The following is a 20,971-nucleotide window of genomic DNA, read 5'->3' on the forward strand; positions in this document are numbered from 1 at the left end:
TGGGATCTTCCCAGACCGGGGCATGAACCCGTGTCCCCTGCATCGGCAGGCGGACTCTCAACCACTGCACCACCAAGGAAGCCCTAAAAGGTACCATTTTAACCATTTGCAGGTGTGCAGTTCAGTGGCATAAAGTACATTCACATTGTTGTGCAACTATCACTACCATCCGTCACCAGAACTTTTCTAATCTTCCCAAACAGAAACTCTGTATTCATTAAACACTAACTCCCTATTCCCTTTCTTCCCAGCCCCTGGCAACCATCATTCTACCTTCTGTCTCTGAATTTCACTATTCTAGGTACCTCATATAAGTGCAGTCATACAGGGCTTGCTTTTCTTGTGTCTGGCTCATTTCATGTCATGTTAATTTCTGCTGTACAGCAAAGTGATTCAGTTATACATATATACATATGTATATATATATATATATATATACACACACACACACATACATATATATATTCTTTTTTATATTCTTTTCCATTATGGTTTATCTCAGGATATTGAATATAGTTCCCTGTGCTATATAGTCTCTTAAATGTGTTTTTAACCTGTTGGACAACTCTGCTTGTATTGAAGCTCTTTCAACAATAGGATGATTGGTAAAAGGGCAAGTCTTGCCAGCTTTCTGTATTTACTCATCTGTAAAATTGTTCTGAGTTCTGTTCTGTCATTTAAAGATATCCAAGCAGAACTGCCTCTTATAAAGGTGGCCACTGCTACTCATTTCCTATTGATATTCCCAATATGTAATGTAGGCCCAGCATTGCATGTAAAACTCTCCCAGTTTTCATGCATTGGCCAATAACGTTGGGCCAAACAGAACATGTTTGCAGGTCAGATCTTGCCCACAGGCCACCAGTTAGCATTTCTGCTAGGGCTTAACAAAAAGCACATTTTAGTGTGGCTTCACTGAGTCATTGATTCATTCATGCAATAAATGTTTACTGGGTCTCTACTACAGGCTAGGCTACACATATAAGATACGGTTTTAAAAATACAAAATAAGAGAGACATAAATAGTTGCAGCATAAATGCTATGACAGAGCAAAAATAATGACTTTTATTGCGCACTTATGTGCCTGGGAGTTTTAAGAGCTTTACCTACATTAACTCACTGAACCTCAACAACAATCCCATAAAGTAGGTATTTCATTTACATATGAAAAGACAAGCATAGAGTGGTCAAATCACTTGCCTTGGTCACACAGTTGGAAAGTGCTAAGGGCGCGTTTGAACCCAGATTGATGCCAGAGCCCAAGGTCTTGACTGGAAGTGGGGCAGAGGGTGGGTTGGTATAGGGTAACCTGTGGATTTATGAAGACCTCCAGAAGAGGAGACTTTTGACTTGTCTTGAAGGCTGATTTCAGCAAACATGGCCGGGAGGGCAAGCCAGGCAGAGGAAATAATTTGAGCCAGGGATCAAACACTAAGATTGGTAGGAAATGAGTCTGAAAGAGGTCGCAGTGTCTCCAGTGCCATCTATTCAACTGTTTGTTTTCAGGTGAGATATCAGCTCATCGACAGCTTACGTCTCAGTACTAACTGCAAGGGTAAGTAAGAATTGTGTAGAAACAGAGGGGTATTTACAAGCTCCAGAGAGGGAAGCGCACCGGACCTCTGCAGCTCTGCCCGCGACCACCTACAGGGACTACAAGTCCCGTCATGCAGCGGGAGGCGCCGCCGGGAGCCCCGAGTCGGCCCCGCCCCTCCACAGGCCCCGCCCATGCCCCGCCCCTCTCGCCCGTAGCCCCCTCCCGCCCGGTCAGCCCCGAAGAGTTGCCCGGTGGCCGCGGCAGACGGAAGCCGAGCGAGAGCCTCGGCGGCGGCAGGATGGGGGACTCCAAAGTGAAAGTGGCCGTCCGGATCCGGCCCATGAACCGAAGAGGTGAGAACCGAGCGCGCCTGGGGCCGCCGCGGCGGAGGCGGCAGGTGCCTGGCGCGCCCTTCCCTTGGCCGCGGCCGCCGTGTGGGGTCCGGCCGGTCCCGCCCCTGGGGTCCGGGTCTGGGGGGGCGGGGGGGCGGCCCGCGCACCCCGAACCCTCGTCGCCCGTGCCCGCCCCGCCTGCTCGGGACGTCCCTCCCCTGGCCCGCACCGCGTCCCGGGGCGCCGCGGGCCCCATGTCCCGGCCCGCTGCCCCTTCCGCCGGCGCGCCCGCCCCGCCGCCCTTTTGCCCTCCTGTCTCCCTGCCCTTCTAGGAGGGCGCCCGCGCCCCTGGCTCGCTTCCTCCTTCCCCACCCGGCCCCTGGTCCCGCGCCGCGCCCCCGCTCTCGGCCCGCCAGCTGTCAGCGCGGCCCCCGCGCTGGGGTCCTCACTCTCCGGCCTGGCCCGGGACAGCCGGGGACCCCCAGGCCCCACGTCGGTGGCCCAGGCGCCCCGACCCCGCACTCCTGTGGCTCGTGGCAGGGAGAAGGGCAGGGAGTTGGGGTTACTTCTGAGAAAGCAGTCTAGTGCGAAAGTTCTTCCTCTTGGCTTTTCACTTTATATTCCTTTAACCTGGATTGTCACGAAGACTTGTAAATCCTTTGATTGAACTTGGGTAGAGGAATTGCCCTTCCCCGACCCCCCGCTTTTTCTTGACTGTTGAGAAAGTTTTGTTTTTGCTTGAAGTCATATTCGTCATCTCTCAACAATAAATAGATTAGGTGCCAAGATTCTTGTGAAATTGTATCTTTCAGACATTCTCTCAATTCTGCAGGGAGGGTAGAGAAAGCAGATAAACAGTATATTTTAAATCCTCTTTAGACAGTCAAATGTAATGGGGAAAACCCGACTCAAGTCAGAGGAGGTGGGCCGGGCCTTGGCTTCATTGCTTAACTAGCAGCGTGACAGGGCAAGTTACTTTAAGTGAGATATATTGGAAACACCTCCTGTATATACCAGGTGATACTAGTGGGATCATTATAGTCCCAGGAAATGACTTTTCAGCTGCGAAGGCTCTTAACTAATGCGAATCATTCGTGTAAGCACCAGAATCATTCTCGCAACTTCTTTGTTTGTAGTTGTTGTTTATTTATTTATTTTATTATATTTATTTTTGGCTGCGTTGGGTCTTCGTTGCCGCGAGCGGTCCTTCTCTAGTTGCGGCGAGTAAGGGCTACTCTTCGTTGCTGTGCGCGGGCTTCTCATTGCGGTGGCTTCTCTTGTTGTCGAGCACGGGCTCTAGGCACGTGGGCTTCCATAGTTGTGGCCCGCGGGCTCTAGAGCGCAGGCTCAGTAGTTGTGGCTCGCGGACTCTAGAGCGCAGGTTCAGTAGTCGTGGCGCACGGGCTTGGTTGCTCTGCAGCATGTGGGATCTTCCTGGACCAGGGGTCGAACCCGTGTACCCTGCGTTGGCAGGCGGATTCTTAACCACTGAGGCACCAGGGAAGCCCTGTAGTTGTGTTGTTTAAGTCTGTGTAGAAATGGAGTTGCTTTCTAGTTGTCTTTGCTGTCTTTGGTATATATTGAGATACACAGTTCAACAGGATAACATATGCTTTCTAGGTTTGTCCTCTTGGAAGTTTTTTTTTTTTTTTTTTGGGGTTGGTGATTCCTCCTGTCCCTGCTCGGCTTAAGGCTGTCAAGATGACACAAGAATTTTCCCTAAGAACTTAATTACTTTAAGTTCTCAACGAGTTCACGTTTTGGGTCTTCAACCTTTGCCTCATTAATTCCATGCTCTGACAAAATGAAAGAACTTCAATGAACTCTGACAGTTTCCGAAAGCTTCTAGTCCTCGAGTGTTCAGGCAGCTTTATTTCAATCCACTTCAAGTTTATTACCATCACAGTGATTTAAAAAAAACAAAACAAAACACCAAGCCGCAGAAAACACAACTTAGCTGGGATTTGATTCTGAAAGGATGATTTCGGCACATTAAAAAAATTTCCTATTCACGAAAAACTTGGGAAATGTCAGTGCTAAAAAGAGGCAGCTAACCCCCCACCACCAAAGACCTATCTCGGATAATTAAAATTCTTTCCTCTTTCCCCTCCCCCGACCTTGAGTTTCAGTTTTCCAGGGGAAGCACTATCCTTTTTACTTATAAATTGTCATTGATTAGATTGTAATAATTGTCAGTATCAGAGGTTCAAGGGGGTACTTAGAATAATACTTTTAGCTTTGGAAAAGATGTTAGTTGTCCCTTTGGCTGAACTCATTTAAAATTAAGGTTTATGCATAGATCCATTACCCTATAAGTAGAAGCGCGTTGTTTGTGGTATACTGCCTTCTGATTCATTTAGTGCCATCTCTTACCTAGCCTTACATTTCCTGAATGCACATGGACTTTTTTTTTTAGTGATTACTACAGATAATTAAAAGTGGTTCTATTTCTATTTTGTCATAAAGTAGTCATTTACATAAATCTAGAGGTTCGAGTGGAATTCTAAAGCCAGTGATTTTTGTACTGCTGTGTAGAGTTTGCTTAAAAAGGCTAAAACAAAGTCATTGCTTTCCGGTAATTTTGAAAAAATTATTACTGTGACCAATTATTACTTCCGGGAAAATTAATGGATTAAGTAATAGTATACCATTGTGATGAATAGTAAACTTTTAGTCATAATTGTTTCTCCCTTAGCAGGTTAGTGCAGGAAGCAACCTCAGAAATCACTCTTCACAAATGAGAATGAGATGAGAATGGGTTCCTGGGATAATGTAGTTTTACTCTAAAGACTCATAGTTGGAATCACATTAGCTACTTGTTGAGGAAAATCTGAAATTTGCAAGAAGCTTCTAGTGTACCATTAATTTCTTCATGTGATTCAGTATCTGACTGTGCTTAGGTGTTAAGGTAGATAATTGGTTTATTATTTAACATTTATCATGGAATTAAGAGTGTTTCAGTCTTTTTTCCTAAATTACATGTGGGTTTGGGAAACTTAGTTATTTGAACATTCAGCATTAGGCCCTACTTCAATAATAGCAAGAATTGTAATGACTAATGAATATGCTTTTGTCGGGAATGTTTTTCTTGTTATACATTTTAACATTATACTAAGAAAACAAAAAAAGGAAAATGTCTCTGACATTCTTCCACCTTAACAATTCACACTCATCTTCTTATTTTCATTCCAGTTACATGCATATGTAATTTTATGTAGTTTTAATACTACAACCTTTTTTTTGCTTTTCTTCATTTGAAGTATGAACTTAAACAGCTAAAGTAAAAGAGGTTAAGCTTGTTTTGTCCTGAGATCTGGGAGTTCTATTTGCAGTTCTGTTTGTCATCTCTCAGACCTGTACAGCTCACCAGGTAACCTCTTTGTGTTCTGTAAACTGTAAGGAACACCCATTCATACATTATTAACCAGTGAAATTATTAAGTGAGCCGAAAGTTTTACAAGCATAATTGATGGCACTAGTTAGATCAGCGACACTCTCCTGTTCAGGAATTTGATGTTTTATAACTTTAGATGGCTTAAAAAATATTTAATATTTATTGAACGCCTGCTAGGTGTCTACCTTATCTTAGTATGGGATCTTATTGCCTTCCCTCAAGGGGCTTCCAGTGTTTAAATATGTATGAGATTAACTATCAAAATAAATAAATCTATATAAAAAGTGTTTGGGAAATATCTTTGCTGTCTACCTAGCCTAAGGTGATGAAACCGGAAATTACATTAGAAATTTAGCTAGAGAGAAAAAACAGTGAAATGGGTTATTTCAGGTGTTAGGAAGCATGGACAATAAATTTATTTTAACAGGTATTTCTCAAGGGTTAGCTTTGAATTTTTCTGTACTTGATGCAGTGAAAATCACGGAGAAGAATCAACACAGCGAAAGACACAAAGAATAATGTAATGTCTGACTAGGAAAAGAAGTCAGTGCTTAAGTGAATCACAGTCTAGTTTCTCAGTGGATAAGATACAGACGTTAAAAATGAAAATCAAAACCATTTAACGAGGAAGACTTTTTTATGTTAGAAAAAGCAGAATGTAAAACAGTATGTGTAACTATATGGTTGAATCTACTATTATGATTATTACTATGTTAAAAATGTAAACAGAAATGGGCAAGGGCTAGAAAGAAACATGAAAAATTGAGACTGATCTTGTTGGGGGAATTTTATTTCTATTATAGTATTCAGTTTTTAAAAGTGCACTTTGTGGTTTATGCTCATAAGGAAATGACCGTCACATGAAAAGATAAGATTAAAAGGTAAACACCTTCAGCAGATTGCTAGTTATTAAAGGTACCAGGTGAGTGATAGGGAGATGTAGGAATTTAGAGTGAAGGATCCCTGGAAACCTGGTGATTAGGGGAGGCTTCTTTCTCTGTGGAGGGAGGAAGCTTATGGTGCCTGGTGGGAGGGGTGGGGAGTTGGTTCTTTGAGAAGGAAGTATGGCCTGAGAGCAAAGGCATGGGGACAGGAATGAGCCAGGCAAGTTTAGGCACAGAGATGAGATTAGCGTGTGCTAACACAGGGAGGAGTGTTCCGTGAGGTTAACTGGAGAAGGGTGAGATTAGGAAGGTCAGGCGAAGTTGCAGGGGGCCCAGAAGTCTGGCTTCAGGGTGGCTGGTCCATGTGCTCTGTTTAGCTTTTGAGAGCTTCGTGTGGGTCTTGGACATAAGCATGACAGAGAAAGATCGCCAGATCTCAGGGCAAGGTTGAAAGCCTGGGTAGGTAACTGATTCAGGGCATAGCTAGAAAACATTTACAAGCATGTGGTGGAAATGAAGCCGTGTGAATAGGAAGAGTAAGGAGACCAGTCAAAACCAAGTGAGCAGTCGTGAATCAAAAGACAGGTGAAACTGAGGAAGTAGGAGGAAGCTTGGAAGACCCTGGCCTTCAGTGAGGAAAACAGGTGATCCTTGGGAATCAAGGTGCAGGGTTGGGTGGGACAATCTGTTTGAAACAGGAAGGAGTCTTTGACCCTGAGCCCACTGGTGGTTCTTAAGCCTTCTCAGATAACTGGTGTTGGAGTTAGGGATGACTGTGGATGGAAATTTCTGACATATTTTCTGAAACAGAAGATGCTTGTTTTATTAGCATCTGCTTGAGATGCTAATGGAGGATGAGACACACATCTATCACAACATTCTTTTGTTTCTGCTGTCAACTCTGTGACTGAAAAATGGGATTTATACATATAGGGCCAGAGGCTTTTGGAGAAGAAAGTACAGGTTTGTCAAATCAAATCAAAAGTTGTTTGAATTGGCATTACTTTAACCCCCCACCCCACCATAAAACAATGACTAACGTCAACTTTTCCATTTCTTAAGTTCTGAAGATGGAAGAAACCACTGGCAAAAATATTGGTTAAGCAGATGAATTGAGCTGTTGAGTGAGGGAAATGGGTTCGTTATTGATCTCTCTGCTTGCTGATCAGCTTCCCCTTGTGTTCAACAAAGCATATCCTTAAAACTTGGCTGAGAGAAGCAGTGTAGTCATTAGGGAAGTGTGTGAAACTAACTGGTATATGGGACACGAAATCCATGACTTAATTGGTCCTGGGCTTTAGCTCTCAGAAGCTGTAGGTATCTTTAAAAGCTGGTAGTAATGAATTCACCTATTCAATTTAACATGTGTTGATTGAAGAAAAAAATAATAGCTACTTTTTGAGAGCTTTCTGTTTGTGAGCTACAGAGTTCATTCCTTTTTATACATTATTCTTCAAACAAAACTTTGAAAGGTAGGTATAGAATTTCTTTTTAACAGAATCTCAGAGAGGTTAAGTAACTTTCCCAGAATTACAAAACCAGTATTTTGGAGCCCGAATTTCACCTATTTTGCCATTAAAACCTGTGCTTTTACTACTCTATCGGACATGATGATGTTTAGAGGGGAGTTGCATTCCTGAGCTTGCGTAATTTTCAAAGATGTGCAGGATATGTGAGAAGCATAAGTCATGATCTTTGACCAGAAGAGCTCACTGTCTTGTTGGTAGTAAGATACACAGGTGAATCAGTTATGAGTATAGTACACAGAGCAACGATGGCAGTGCCTTATGAATTAAAGAAATGGGGGTGGGGCTTGAGAATGATGAGGCATGGGTTGAAGGCAGTTGACAGGAAGGCATGGCAGGTGGGGTGCACAAGATGAGTTGTTGGACTTAGCAAAACATGGATGTAGGAATTAAGCAAGAACAGTGAGAAAGTTAGCTGTAAAAATTCAGACAGCAGGAAGGAGACAGTATCTGTATAATTAACAGTTAAAGAGAGGTTGCTGTGCATCGACATGGTCCCAAGCACTGAACTAGGTTATTTTAGGTTAATCCTCACAAAAATGCTAGGAAGAATTTATAACTCATTTTATAGATGAGAAAATGGGAACTTGGACAAGCTTAGCCACTTGCCCCAAATCACATAACTATCAAGTGGAGAAACTGGGGATTGGAAACTGGGCAGTTCAGCTCCAGAGCCCCAGCCCTGAAATTCTGTTCTTTCTTGGAAAAGCTGGAAGAATACAGGGAGTGGGGCATGAGAAGAGTGGTGGAAGGTGGCCTCACTGAAGTCGCGAGGTTTGTGGGGAGCAGAGGGATATGAAGAGGGGTGAGGTACAGGCAGGTTCAGAAGGGTCTCGGGCAGGGTTGGAGGAGTGCAGTCACTATAGGTGTTTTTTTTTTTTAAGGTAAAATTGGTATGTAACAGTATATTAGTTTCAGGTGTACAAGGTAACTCTAAAAAGTGATCACCATGATAACAATAAGTCCAGTTACCAAACAATTAACCCCCTTCACCCATTCGCCACCCCTAACCCCCTCCGCCTCTGTAACTACCAGCCTGTCCTCTGTGTCTGTAAGTTTTGTTTTGTTTGTTCTTTTTTTTTTTATATTCCACATATAAGTGAAATCATACAGTGGTGTTTGTCTGATTTACTTCGCCTAGCACAATACCCTCAAGGTTCATCCGTGTTATCGCAAATGTATAGGTTTTTGAATAGAGCAGTGGCACTGTTAAAGTGATGCTTTAGGAAGATAAATTAAGCTGTGTCTTTATCTTGCTTACAAGCTAATACATTAGCTTGTTTCTGTTTCATGAATGCTGGAGGAAGACACAGGACTTTTGGGTCAGAGGATTTATGGTGCAGCAGGTGGGAGGAGCGGTTCTCTTTGCCTGCAAATCCCACAGGGGTGACATGGAGGGGTCCAGATGGATGCTGTGCAGGCAGTGGGTTGGGTTGCATCTGAGGAGCACTGAGCTGGGGGACTCGATTGCTTTTACGTGGTAAGCAAGCCTGCTCTTTGTCCTGAGGGTTGCTGGCTGCAAACACATTCCTGAGAGGTGGGTGGGGTAAAGAGCATTTCTGGCCTTGCAGTCTAGACACACCCAGCAAGAACGTGTCAAGGTGGTATGAAAGCAACTGAGATTTGGGAAATACGGGAAGACTGCAAAGCTTCTGGTGTAGATAACTGAGTGAATGAGTGCTGGTGTCATTAACTGAGATCAGAAACATGGGAGAAGCAGGTTTTAGGGTGGAGGTGTGGGAAATTATGAGCTCTGTTCTTGGACATTCAACAATATTTAGTGCTTATCACGTGCCATGCACTGCACCTACAACTAAGATGTAGTGCGTGCCTGGAAGAAACGCAACAGACTGGTTGAGTTTTAGGTTCTGAAGTGCAGCCAAGCGGATGGATGCAGAAAGCTGTTGTACCGGAGTCTGAAACTAAGGGACTAGAGATACGTGTAGATTTGGGAGTCGTTACTATATTTAGAAGATAGGACATCAAATTAAGGCATGCGTGAAGGACTAGGTCACAGAGGCCAAGAAGAGGCATAAGGAAAAGCAAGTGAAAGTAATGTGGAGGCCCAGGGCAAAAAATGTCAGAAGAATAATTTTGACTGAATGAATGAATTGGTATTGGCATGTTGGTAGTGGGCTGAGAAATCAGTGGGTGTTTCCATGTGGAAGCAGTGTGTATACGTGAGCATTCTTCTAAGAAGCTCCATATAGAAATATTATTCAGTCATAAAAAGAATGAAATAATGCCACTTGCAACAACATGGATGGGCCTAGAGATTATCATACTAAGTGAAGTAAGCCAGACAGGGAAAGACAAGTATCATATGATATTGCTTATATGCGGAATCTAAAAAAAAAGATGCAAATGAACTTATTTACAAAACAGAAATAAACCCACAGACATAGAAAACAAGCATATGGTTACCAAAGGGGAAGGGGGGAGGGATAAATTAGGAGTTTGGGATTAACATACACACACTACCATAAATAAAATGGATAACTAACAAGGACCTACTGTATAGCACAGGGAACGATATTCAATATTTTGTAATAACCTATAAGGGAAAAGAATCTGAAAAAGAATATATATGTGTGTGTGTATATATATAGCTGAATCACTGTGCTGTACACCTGAAACTAACACAGCATTGTAAATTAACTATACTTCAATTAAAACAAAAAAGCTGGGCAGTGGTTGAGAGTCCGCCCGCGGATGCAGGGGACACGGGTTCATGCCCCGGTCCGGGAAGATCCCACATGCCGCAGAGCGGCTGGGCCCGTGAGCCATGGGCGCTGAGCCTGCGCGTCCGGAGCCTGTAAAAAAATAGAAATAGCCAATAGAGAGGGAAATTTTTTTTTAATTAATTAATTCATTTTTGGCTGCACTGGGTCTTTGTTGCTGCACGCGGGCTTTCTCTAGTTGCGGGAGCGGGGGTTACTCTTCGTTGCGGTGCACAGGCTTCTCATTGCGGTGGCTTCTCTTGTTGTGGAGCATGGGCTCTAGGCGCGTGGGCTTCAGTAGTTGTGGCTCGCGGGCTCTAGGGTGCGGGCTCAGTAGCTGTGGCGCACGGGCTTGGTTGCTCCACTGCATGTAGGATCTTCCCGGACCAGGGATCGAACTCGTGTCCCCTGCATTGGCAGGCAGATTCTTAAACACTGTACCACTAGGGAAGTCCCTAGAGACGGAAATTTTTGAAGTATAGGGGGAAGAGGATAATTATATAATGGGAAAGCCCTGGAGTGCTTAATTTTCTAGATGAGGTAGAATGTGAGGTTATTAATTGAGAGTAAGAAGAATTGGGTTGGCTGGGATCTTCAAAGTAGTGAGTGTCTAGAAGTGTGGTTGAAGGACTTGAACCATAATTTATATCCATTGAGGGCACTGGGACCATTCCTTCTCAGCTGTTTTTGAGATGTAGTTCACGTATCAAAAGCATATAATTCAGTGGCTTTTAGTGTGTTTGCAGAGCTGTGCAACCATCAGCACTGTCCGACTCCAGAACATTTTCATCATCCCAAAGAGAGACTCTCATTAGCAGTCGCTCTCCATCCACACCCACACCCTCCCCTTTCCCCACAGCCCCTGGCAGCCACTAATCTACTTCTTGTCTCTGTGGATTTGCCTTTTCTGGACAGTTACTATAAATGGGATCATACAGTATATGGACTTTTGTATCTGCTTTCCCTTGGCGTAGTGTGTTCAGGATTTATCCATGTTGTAGCATGAATCAATACTTCATTCCCTTTTAAAGCTGAATAATATTCTGTGATATGGATATGCTGCATTTTGATGCCCATTCATCAGTTGATGGGCATTTGGCTTGTTTCCATTTTTTAGCTATTAATGAATAATGAACATTTATATATAAGTTATTGTATATTTTCATTTCTCTTGAGTATGTGTATACATGGAAGTGGAATTGCTGGGTCATATAGTAACTCTAACTTTTGAGAAACCGCTAAATTGTTTTCCAAAGTTATTGCACCATTTTACATTTCCACCAACAATGTATGAAGTTTCCAGATTACTGCCATCCTAGTGGGTGTGAAGTGGTATCTCATTATGATTTTTGATTTGCTTGTCCCCAGTGTCTAGTGATGTTAATTAAGCATCTTTTCATGTAATTAAGCCATTTGTATATCTTTTTGGAGATCCCTATTCAAACCCTATTCTTATTTTTAAAATTGAGTTGTCTTTTTATTATTGAGTTCTAAGAGTTCTTTGTATATTCTGAGTACCAGTCCCTTAACAGATACATGATTTGCAGATACTGTCTTGAATTTGTGGGTTGCCTTTTCATTCTTTCAGTGGAGTCCTTTGAAGCACAAAAGTTTTTCATTTTGATGTGGTCCAATTTATCTGTTTTTTTCTTTTGTTGCTTGTGCTTTTGATTTGATATCTAAGAAACCATTGCCTAACCCAAGATCATGTGGATTTAATGCCTATGCTTTCTTCTAAGAGTTTTATAGTTTTAGCTCTTACATTTATTTAGGACTTTGATCTGTTTGGATTTAATTTTTGAATGTGGTGTGAGGTAGAGGTCCAATTTTGTCTTTTTGCATGTGAATACCCAGTTGTCCCATCACCATTTGTTGAAATGACTATACTTTCCCCATTGGATTGTCTTGGCACTCTTGTTGAAAATTAGTTGACCATAAATGTGACAGCATATTTCTGGATTCTCAAGTCTATTCCAGTGATTTATACGTCTCTCCTTAGGTTAGTATCACACTGTCTTAATTACTGTAGCTTTGTAGTGAGTTTGAAATTGGTGAGTGTAGTCTTTCTACTTTGTTCTTCTATTTCAAGATTGGTCTGGCTGTTCTGGTTTTGCCTTATAAGTTTTTAAATACCTGCTTTCTAACCCTCTGAAGTTGATTGGTTTCTTGAAAATAGACATTTTATGTTTTGGGCCACATAAGATTATTTCAGTTATTTTGGTATTACCCCATCAGGCATCGTATCTTGGATCTTCCTTCATTCCTCAGTTTTTTTCTTTAGCTGCATTAGAACTCGGTTATATTTTATCTTTTGTTTATTGAATAGATTCTCATGTTCACTGGTAAAAACATAAAAGTAGGTGATTAGGATATTTTATATATCTCTTACTAGAAAGCAAACTACCAATTGTTTTTTACCTCTGTGGCATCACATAATTTTCTTTTTCCTTGGGTCAATGGGTCCCAAGCAACTTGTAAGTATAGTAAAGAACTATGAGTCTTATGCCCTATTCTGCAAGTAGGAATACTACATTCCAGTTGGGAAAACAAGTGCTTCATACATGAAATATGAGTTATGAATATCATCAGCATGCATAGACATGTAAAAATATTAGGCACATGACACAATTTAGTTGAAAATAGAACCATATATAGCATGCAAAATTTGCAATTTAATTAAAATGTGAATCTTACAAATAATTTACTACCTTCCTTTTAAAAATGGACCCTAGTGAATTTAACAGTAAGTTATAGCTTTTTAGGAATGTGACATAGGTAAAGGGAGCTTCATTTATATCTCTGAGTAGTAGATTTTGTTTGAAAATTACTATTAATTTTCTGGAGAATTAGAAAAGCAGGTTATTGAATGGGCAACTCAGAATTATTTTGTCCACACTGAGAATGATGCATTTCCCCAGATGGAATATGAGTTATATAAAGGGAGTCTCCCACTCCCTACCTATCTTTGACTATGTCGTCATTGAAGAAAGAGCCATAGCTGATTTATGCATTGAAGAAAGACTTGTTTCAAATTATTGTTCACTTTTACAAGGTGACTAATTTGCTGGCTGAGTAAGCTGAATTATCAGCTGTTGGTATTTTATTCACCTTGAGGAACTTGACCTAGAAAAAGATCCTGTTTGGGAAATAATATGGGATCTTTAATGTTAGTGGACTAAATTAACTTTCTTCCCTTCCTCCTTTCTTTCTTCTTCTCTTTCTCTCTTTCTTTCTGTTTTAAAAAATATTTATTTATTTATTTATTTATTTTTGGCTGCATTGGGTCTTTGTTGCTGTGCGCGGGCTTTCTCTAGTTGCGGCAAGCGGGAGCTACTCTTCGTTTTGGTGCGCAGGCTTCTCATTGTGGTGGCTTCTCTTGTGGAGCACGGGCTCTAGGCGCACTGGCTTCATTAGTTGTGGCTCGCAGGCCCCAGAGTGCAGGCTCAGTAGTTGTGGTGCACGGGCTTAGTTGCTCTGCGACATGTGGCATCTTCCTGGACTAGGGATAGAACCTGTGTCCCCTGCATTGGCAGGCGATTCCCAACCACTGCACCACCAGGGAAGTCCCTCTCTTTCTTTTTTAAAGGACTCGTGAATACATCAAAGAATTCATGGTTCTGAGTACTATAAAGCTTGATTAGTCATGACCTAAACTTATAGCACTACTTAACTCGAAGATCACTCTGGTTTTTTATTGGTTTTCAGACATAGTACTAATTAAATCCCAATCTCATAATTTTAGGCTTCACTGAGAATAAACTGTTGTCCATATGTTACTTATTTTAATAATGAGTATTTAGTGCTATTTTTTATTGTGGTAAGATAGATATAACATAAAATTTACCATCTTAAACCATTTTTAAGGGTACAGCTCAGTGGCATTAGGTACGTTCACATTGTTGTACAACCATCACCACCATCCATCTCTAGAACTTTTTTATATTGCAGAACTGAAACTCCATGCCCATGAGATACTAACTCCTTTAGCCCAGCCCCTGGCAACTACCATTATACTTTTTATCTCTATGAGTTTGACTACTCTAGTTGTCTCATATAAGTGGAATCCTACAAAACTTATCCTTTGGGACTGATTCATTTTACTTAGCATAATGTCTTCAAGGTTCATCCATGTTTTGGCAGAATTTCATTCTTTTTTTAAGGTTGAATAATCTTCCATTGAATATATATATCACATTCTGTTTATCCGTTCATCCATTGATGGAAAGTTGGGTTGCTTCCACCTTTTAGCTATTGTGAATACTGCTATGAACATGGGTGTACTTTAATGCTGTTTTTGCAAAGGTAGTGCATAGCAGCTGGGTATTTATCTTTTTAATCTAAGTATTGTTCCAAACTAAGAGGAAGATGTTTATATTTTGGATTTTTGGTAGGTGTTAAAAAATTTTTTTTTCTTTTTTAAATTCGCCTTAAATTTAAGGCCTAAATTTGGTATTGCTATTTAGTCAATTAATATTTAATCACAGCTTTGCTTTCTAAGCAGTATAGAGCAAGAAGTTTTCCATGGAGAAAGTGTCATATTTAGAGTTTTGTAGCAGTATAATTTCATTCAAACATTCGTGGCATTTGGTGATAAAATGCTTTTCATATATCTGACCCTTAAACTCTCCTCAAATCTCACGGGTCTTATTTGCTTGAGTGTGTGCCCTAGATGTTCCACCCATATTCTAAACAGTCTTGTGAAAAGCCTTCTTTTAACAGCGTTGGGGTGGGAATTTTGTTTGGTAATAAAAACTGAGCTAATAAAGAAGTGAAGATAGTTGTTTATATTTTGAAGGCCACCTCCTCTGGGTGTTAAATGTAGGGACATTTGTAAGTGTTGTACTCTTTAGGACAAAATGAGTTTAGGTTGGATATATTAGTTATTAGGTGATTCTTTGAATTATATAGGATTTTCCAGGGATTGGTTCCTGAATCATGCCATTTAATGCTTTCAAACTATTAGTGTGTCTAATGAAGTCATGAGGGGCAGGATGGAGGAGCTGTGAAGAGTATAGGGAAGAAGCCTACAAATATTGAAAGAAAACGTTTGAATCCTTTTTCAATTCCAGATCATCGGAAATGAAGGCAAAACTCTAGTGGGGGCGGGGGAGATATTTGATTTACGGCTTTGCAGGCATGCATTCTAGATGAGTACTTCTGCGTGCAGAACTATACATGTAGCTCCTTTGCTCAGACCTAAGGTTCTTGCAAGAAACTAATATCTAACTTTGTGGTGGGTGGTGAGATAGAGGTTCTGAGTCAGTACAATTTCTGGAGCCTTGATAAAGCATTTGTGTATAATATAGATTTGACTGCACAGGGTCAGCCAATACAATATGGTCAGACGTCATTAAGGGGTAGTATTAACAAAGTACGATGATTGCAAACTTTTCTTTTTAGGGTGTGAAGTGTTTTTATTTTTTAAACATCTTTATTGGAGTATAAGTGCTTTACAATGGTGTGTTAGTTTCTGCTTTATAACAAAGTGAATCAGTTATACATATACATATGTTCCCATATCTCTTTGCAAACTTTCTTGAGCTCTGGGCCTAAGGAAAGAAAGAAGTAAAAATGCATGTTTGAAAAGTTTTTGCCTTGTGGCTGAGGCTTTCTTGCAGCATTTCTGTGGTAGTATAGAGTGGATTTAAACACAAAGTATTAGAAATAGGCTTTCCTACTAGTTGACCACAGTGAAACATCTGCCTTTCCAGGTTAGTCTTCCACACCTGGGTAAAACATATGTCTGATGTTTTCAGTTTCTCTTTGTCTGAAAAATGTATTGGCTAAAAGAAAGACCGCTAAATTTTTGGTACTTCTAGATTATATCTTTGAGAACAAATGTAGAATAACTGATGTGAGAAAGGTTGAGTTGTGGTAGGCACTGGGAGGGAAATTTTTGTTTTTGTTTGCATTTGTCTCAATTATATAAATTAAAGGAAACAAAAAAGAGATCATCTTTCCTGGCAGTGCAGATACTCTAAAGTTATAATGAGTTTGACATTGACATTTGGCCAAGGTTCTTAGGGAAATACAAAATGACTCCAGTGTAGTGCATTTTCTTTCCTTAGAGCATATCTTTGGGTAATAGAGATAAGGCAAACAGAAACAGTTTCATACTTCGGGTCAGAAATTTTGAAGAATATAAGAACATAAGCATGATGTGGCCATGTTTCTCTTTATTGAGATATAGTTCACGTATGATATAATTCAACCAATTCAGTGGGTTTTTATTTTTTAAACTTAAAAAAATTATTTATTTGTTTATTGCCTGTGTTGGGTCTTTGTTGCGGCATGTGGGCTTTCTCTAGTTGCGGGAGCGGGGGCTACTCTGTTGCGGTGCGCGGGCTTCTCATTGCGGTGGCTTCTCTTTGTTGCAGAGCACAGGCTCTAGGCACGCGGGCTTCAGTAGTTGTGGCACGTGGGCTTCAGTAGTTGTGGCTCGCGGGCTCTAGAGCGCAGGCTCAGTAGTTGTGGCGCACGGGCTTAGTTGCTCCGCGGCATGTGGGATCTTCCCGGACCTGGGCTTGAACCCGTGTCTCCTGCATTGGCAGGCGGATTCTTAACCACTGCGCCACCAGGGAAGTCCCCAATTCAGTTGTTTTATTGTGCTCATGCCGTTGTGAAAACAGTCAGCACAATTTTAGTACATTTTCATCATCCCCAACAGAAACCTATACCCACTAGCAGTCACTTCTCAGCTCTGGGCAATAACTAGTCTATTTTCTGTCTCTGTTTGCCTGTTCAGAACATTAGAAATAAGTAAAGTCATACAATATGTGGTTGTTTGTACTGCCTTCTTTTACTTAGCACAAGCTTAATCTATGTTGTAGTATGTGTCAGTACCTTATTCCTTTTACTAGCCAAATAGTGTTCCATTTTATGGATAGACCACATTTATCCATTCATTAGTTGATGGACATTTGGGTTCTTTCCACTTTTTAGCTATTATGAGTAGCCAAATAATACTGCTATGAACAGTCATGTACAAACTTTTGTATGGACATAGGTTTCTCTTGGGTATATGCCTAGGAGTGGGAATTTCTGGGTCATATACTAATTCTGTGTTTAACCATTGAAGAACTGCCAGACTATTTTCCAAAGTGACTGCATCATTTTACTTTCCCACCAATAATGTATGAAGATTCCAATTTTTCCATGTCCTCACCTATACTTACCTGTCTTTTTTTGACATCCAATTTACACTTTATTATTATTATTTTTTTAATTGAAATATAATTGACTTACAATATTATATTAGTTTAAGTTATCTTTTTGGTTAGAGTTATGCTAGTGGGTGTGAAGTGGTATCTCATTGTGGTTTTGATTTGCATTTCCCCATTGTCTAATGATGTTGAGCATCTTTTCTTGTGCTCATTGGCCATTTCTGTATCTTTTTTGGAGAGATGTCCAAGTTCTTTGCCCATTTTAAAATTGAATTTTTTTAAACTATTGAGTTGTAGGAGTTCTTTATATTTTCTTATGCAAGTTTCTTATTTGATATATGATTCACCAATATTTTGTCAATTTTGTGGATTGTTTTTTCCCCAAGAATTCTTTTTTTTCTCTTTTTAAAAAAATTATGTATTTTTTTTTTACAGTAGGTCCTTGTTGGTTATCTGATTTAAATATAACAGTTTGTACTTGTCAATCCCAAACTCCTAACCTATCCCTCCCCCGCCACCCTTCCCCCTGGTAACCATAAATTCATTCTCTAAGTCTGTGAGTCTGTTTCTGTTTCGTAGATAAGTTCATTTGTATCATTTTTTTAAGATTCTGCATATAAGAGATATCATATGCTATTTGTCTTTTTCTGTCTGACTTTACTTAGTATGATAATCTCCAACTCCATCCATGTTTCTGCACATGGCATTATTTCATTCTTTTTAATGGCTGAGTAATATTCCAGTATATATATATATATATGTACCACATCTTCTTTATCCATTCATCTGTTGATGGACATTTAGGTTGCTTCCATGTCTTGGCTGTTGTTAACAGTGCTGCAGTGAACATTGGGGTGCATGTATCCTTTCGAACTACGTTTTTCTCCAGATATATGCCCAGGAATGGGATTGCTGGATCGTATGGTAGCTCTATTTTTAGTTTTTTCTTTTTTTTTCTTTTTTGATTGCATGGCATGTGGGATCTTAGTTCCCTGACCAGGGATCAAACCCGCACCCCCTGCAGTGGAAGCACAGAGTCTTAACCAGTGGACCGTTGGGAAGTCTCCTATTTTTAGTTTTTTTAAGGAACCTCCATACTGCTGTCCATAGTGGCTGTATCAATTTACATTCCCACCAACAGTGTAAGAGGGTTCTCTTTTCTCCACACCCTCTCCAGCATGTTTGTAGATTTTTTGATGATGGCCGTTTTGACTGGTGTGAGGTAATATCTCATTGTAGTTTTGATTTGCGTTCCTCTAATAGCCATGTTGAGCATCTTTTCATTTGCCTCTTGGCCATCTGTATGTCTTCTTTGGAGAAATGTCTATTTAGGTCTTCTGCCCATTTTTTGATTGGGTTGTTTGTTTTTTGGTGTGGATTGTCTTTTTACTCTCTTGATGGTGTCCTTTGAAGAACAAAATTTTTCATTTTGATGAGGTTGTCCCAGCACTATTTGTTGAAAAGGCTATACTTTCTCCATTGAATTTCTTGGCACTGTCATCAAAATCATTTGGCCATAAATATGAGAGTATAATTCTGTACTCTCTGTTCCATTGATCTATATGTCTGTCCTTCTATCCTTATATTAGTACCACAATTACTGTAGTTGTTTAATAAGTTTGAAATTGTTGAGTTGTCATCTTTGTATTTTGTTCTTCAAGATTTTTTGGCTGTTCTAGGTCTTGTGTATTTCCATATAGATTTTAGGATTAGCTTGTTAACTTTTGAAAAACAGTTAACTTGGATTTTAATAGGGATTGCCTTGAATTTTTATAGACCAATTGGGGGAGTATTGCTATCCTAATAGAATTAAGTCTTTCAATTCATGAACATAAGTTGTTTTTCTATTTGTTTAAATGTTTAATTTCTTTCAACAATGTCTTGGAATTTTCAGTGTATATATTTTGTACTTATTTTAAATTTATACCTAAGTATTTGAATCTTTTTGATGTTATTATAAATGAAATTGTTTTATTAACTTCATTTCTGGATTTTTCATTGCTGGTGTATAGAAACAGCTGATTTTTGTATATTGATCTTGTATCCTACAACTTTGCAGAAGTTGTTTATTCTAGTAGTTTTTAGTGGATTCTTTAAGATTTTCTATATATAAGATCATATAATGTGCAAATAAAGGTAGTTTTATTTTTTCTTTCCAATCTGGATGCCTTTTATTAGTTTTTCTTGCCTAACTGCCCTGACCAGAAATTCTAGTCCAATTTTGAACAGAAGTTGCAGTAGTAGACATCCTTGTCTTATTTCTGATGCCAGAGGGTAAGCCGTTCAGTCTTTTACTGTTAAATGTGATGTTAGCCGCAGGTATTTTAGATGCCCTTTATCAGGTTGAGGAAGTTCCCTTCTGTTTCTAGTTTGTTGAGTGTTTTTATCATGAAGGAGTGTTGGATTTTTTGTCAAAAGCTTTTTCTGACATAAATTACTTCAAAAATGACTAATTTTTTTTCTTTTTTTTAATCTGCAGAAATTGACTTGCATACCAAATGTGTGGTGGATGTAGATGCAAACAAGGTTATTCTCAATCCTGTAAATACCAATCTTTCCAAAGGAGATGCCCGGTAAGTTAAGAACCGGTGTTAAGATCAATGGATTTTTAAATGGTGGAAAGCAACAATGGCTGCTGAACTGAGTTCAGTTGAACAAATATTGAATGCTTACTATGTGGAGACATATTGCTGCCAGATAGACAAGGTCTGTAATATGGAATGACTGAGTGCCAGAATGCGTGTTGTAGGCAGTAATGGTATTGGAAGGTCCGAGAAGAGAGCGTTGGTTAGATTGTGAAGTAACTGAGGAAGGCTTCTTGAGGAGGTGGTACTGGCTGGAGGCTTAGGTAAGACGTGAATAGGAAGAAGTCGGGTAAAAGGGAAGGCTTTTAGGTTGTTCCTCAGTGTGTGTTGTTTTTACTTCTGCCAATTCTCATCCTATCCGTCACTTAGAGCCCATTTCAAGTGCTATTTTCTTCCTGAAGACATTCTTGCAGCCCTTAGTGATTCCTCTCTCTTAAGGCCCCATGAGCTATAATCGGTACTACCTAATTTAATTATTATATATTGTTTTGAATTATTAATTGTAGCTTAACAGTAGATTTTAAGGTCTTGGAGGGAAGGGACTCTCTTTCAGGGGTTGGGGATGAATACTTGAGCATCAGTTCTGGATTTGGGTAATAGTATGAACAAAAGAGAGGGCAAGGAGCTGTAAAGAAAGTGAATGTGGGGAGGAAGGAAGAGATTAATTTGGTTTTTCTCAGCAAGTGTGGGAAAATTAATTTAATCACGTAAGTTGGAGTCAGTTTACAGAAGACCTTGAAAGCAGATGAGATTTGGCCTGTATTTTTATGGGTAGGATGTCATCTTTGACAGTTTTTTAATTACTGTGATTAAGGAGGTGGATTCGGAA

The 20,971-nt window shown here is 40.1% G+C and overlaps 1 protein-coding gene across 1 annotated transcript in view; it reads left to right on the forward strand.

Moving 5' to 3' along the window:
* The first annotated feature begins 1,668 nt into the window (after nucleotides 1-1,668).
* The window catches only part of KIF13B (kinesin family member 13B), a 188,542-nt gene continuing 169,239 nt past the window's right edge, over nucleotides 1,669-20,971 (forward strand). Inside the window, exons 1-2 of the mRNA XM_007466182.1 lie at nucleotides 1,669-1,891; nucleotides 20,037-20,130. Coding sequence (XP_007466244.1) covers nucleotides 1,669-1,891; nucleotides 20,037-20,130 — 317 coding nt within the window. The remainder of the gene's footprint in view (nucleotides 1,892-20,036; nucleotides 20,131-20,971) is intronic.

The sequence above is a fragment of the Lipotes vexillifer genome, unplaced genomic scaffold, assembly GCF_000442215.2.
Source record: "Lipotes vexillifer unplaced genomic scaffold, Lipotes_vexillifer_v1.1 scaffold308, whole genome shotgun sequence".
Taxonomy (NCBI): Eukaryota; Metazoa; Chordata; class Mammalia; order Artiodactyla; family Lipotidae; genus Lipotes; species Lipotes vexillifer.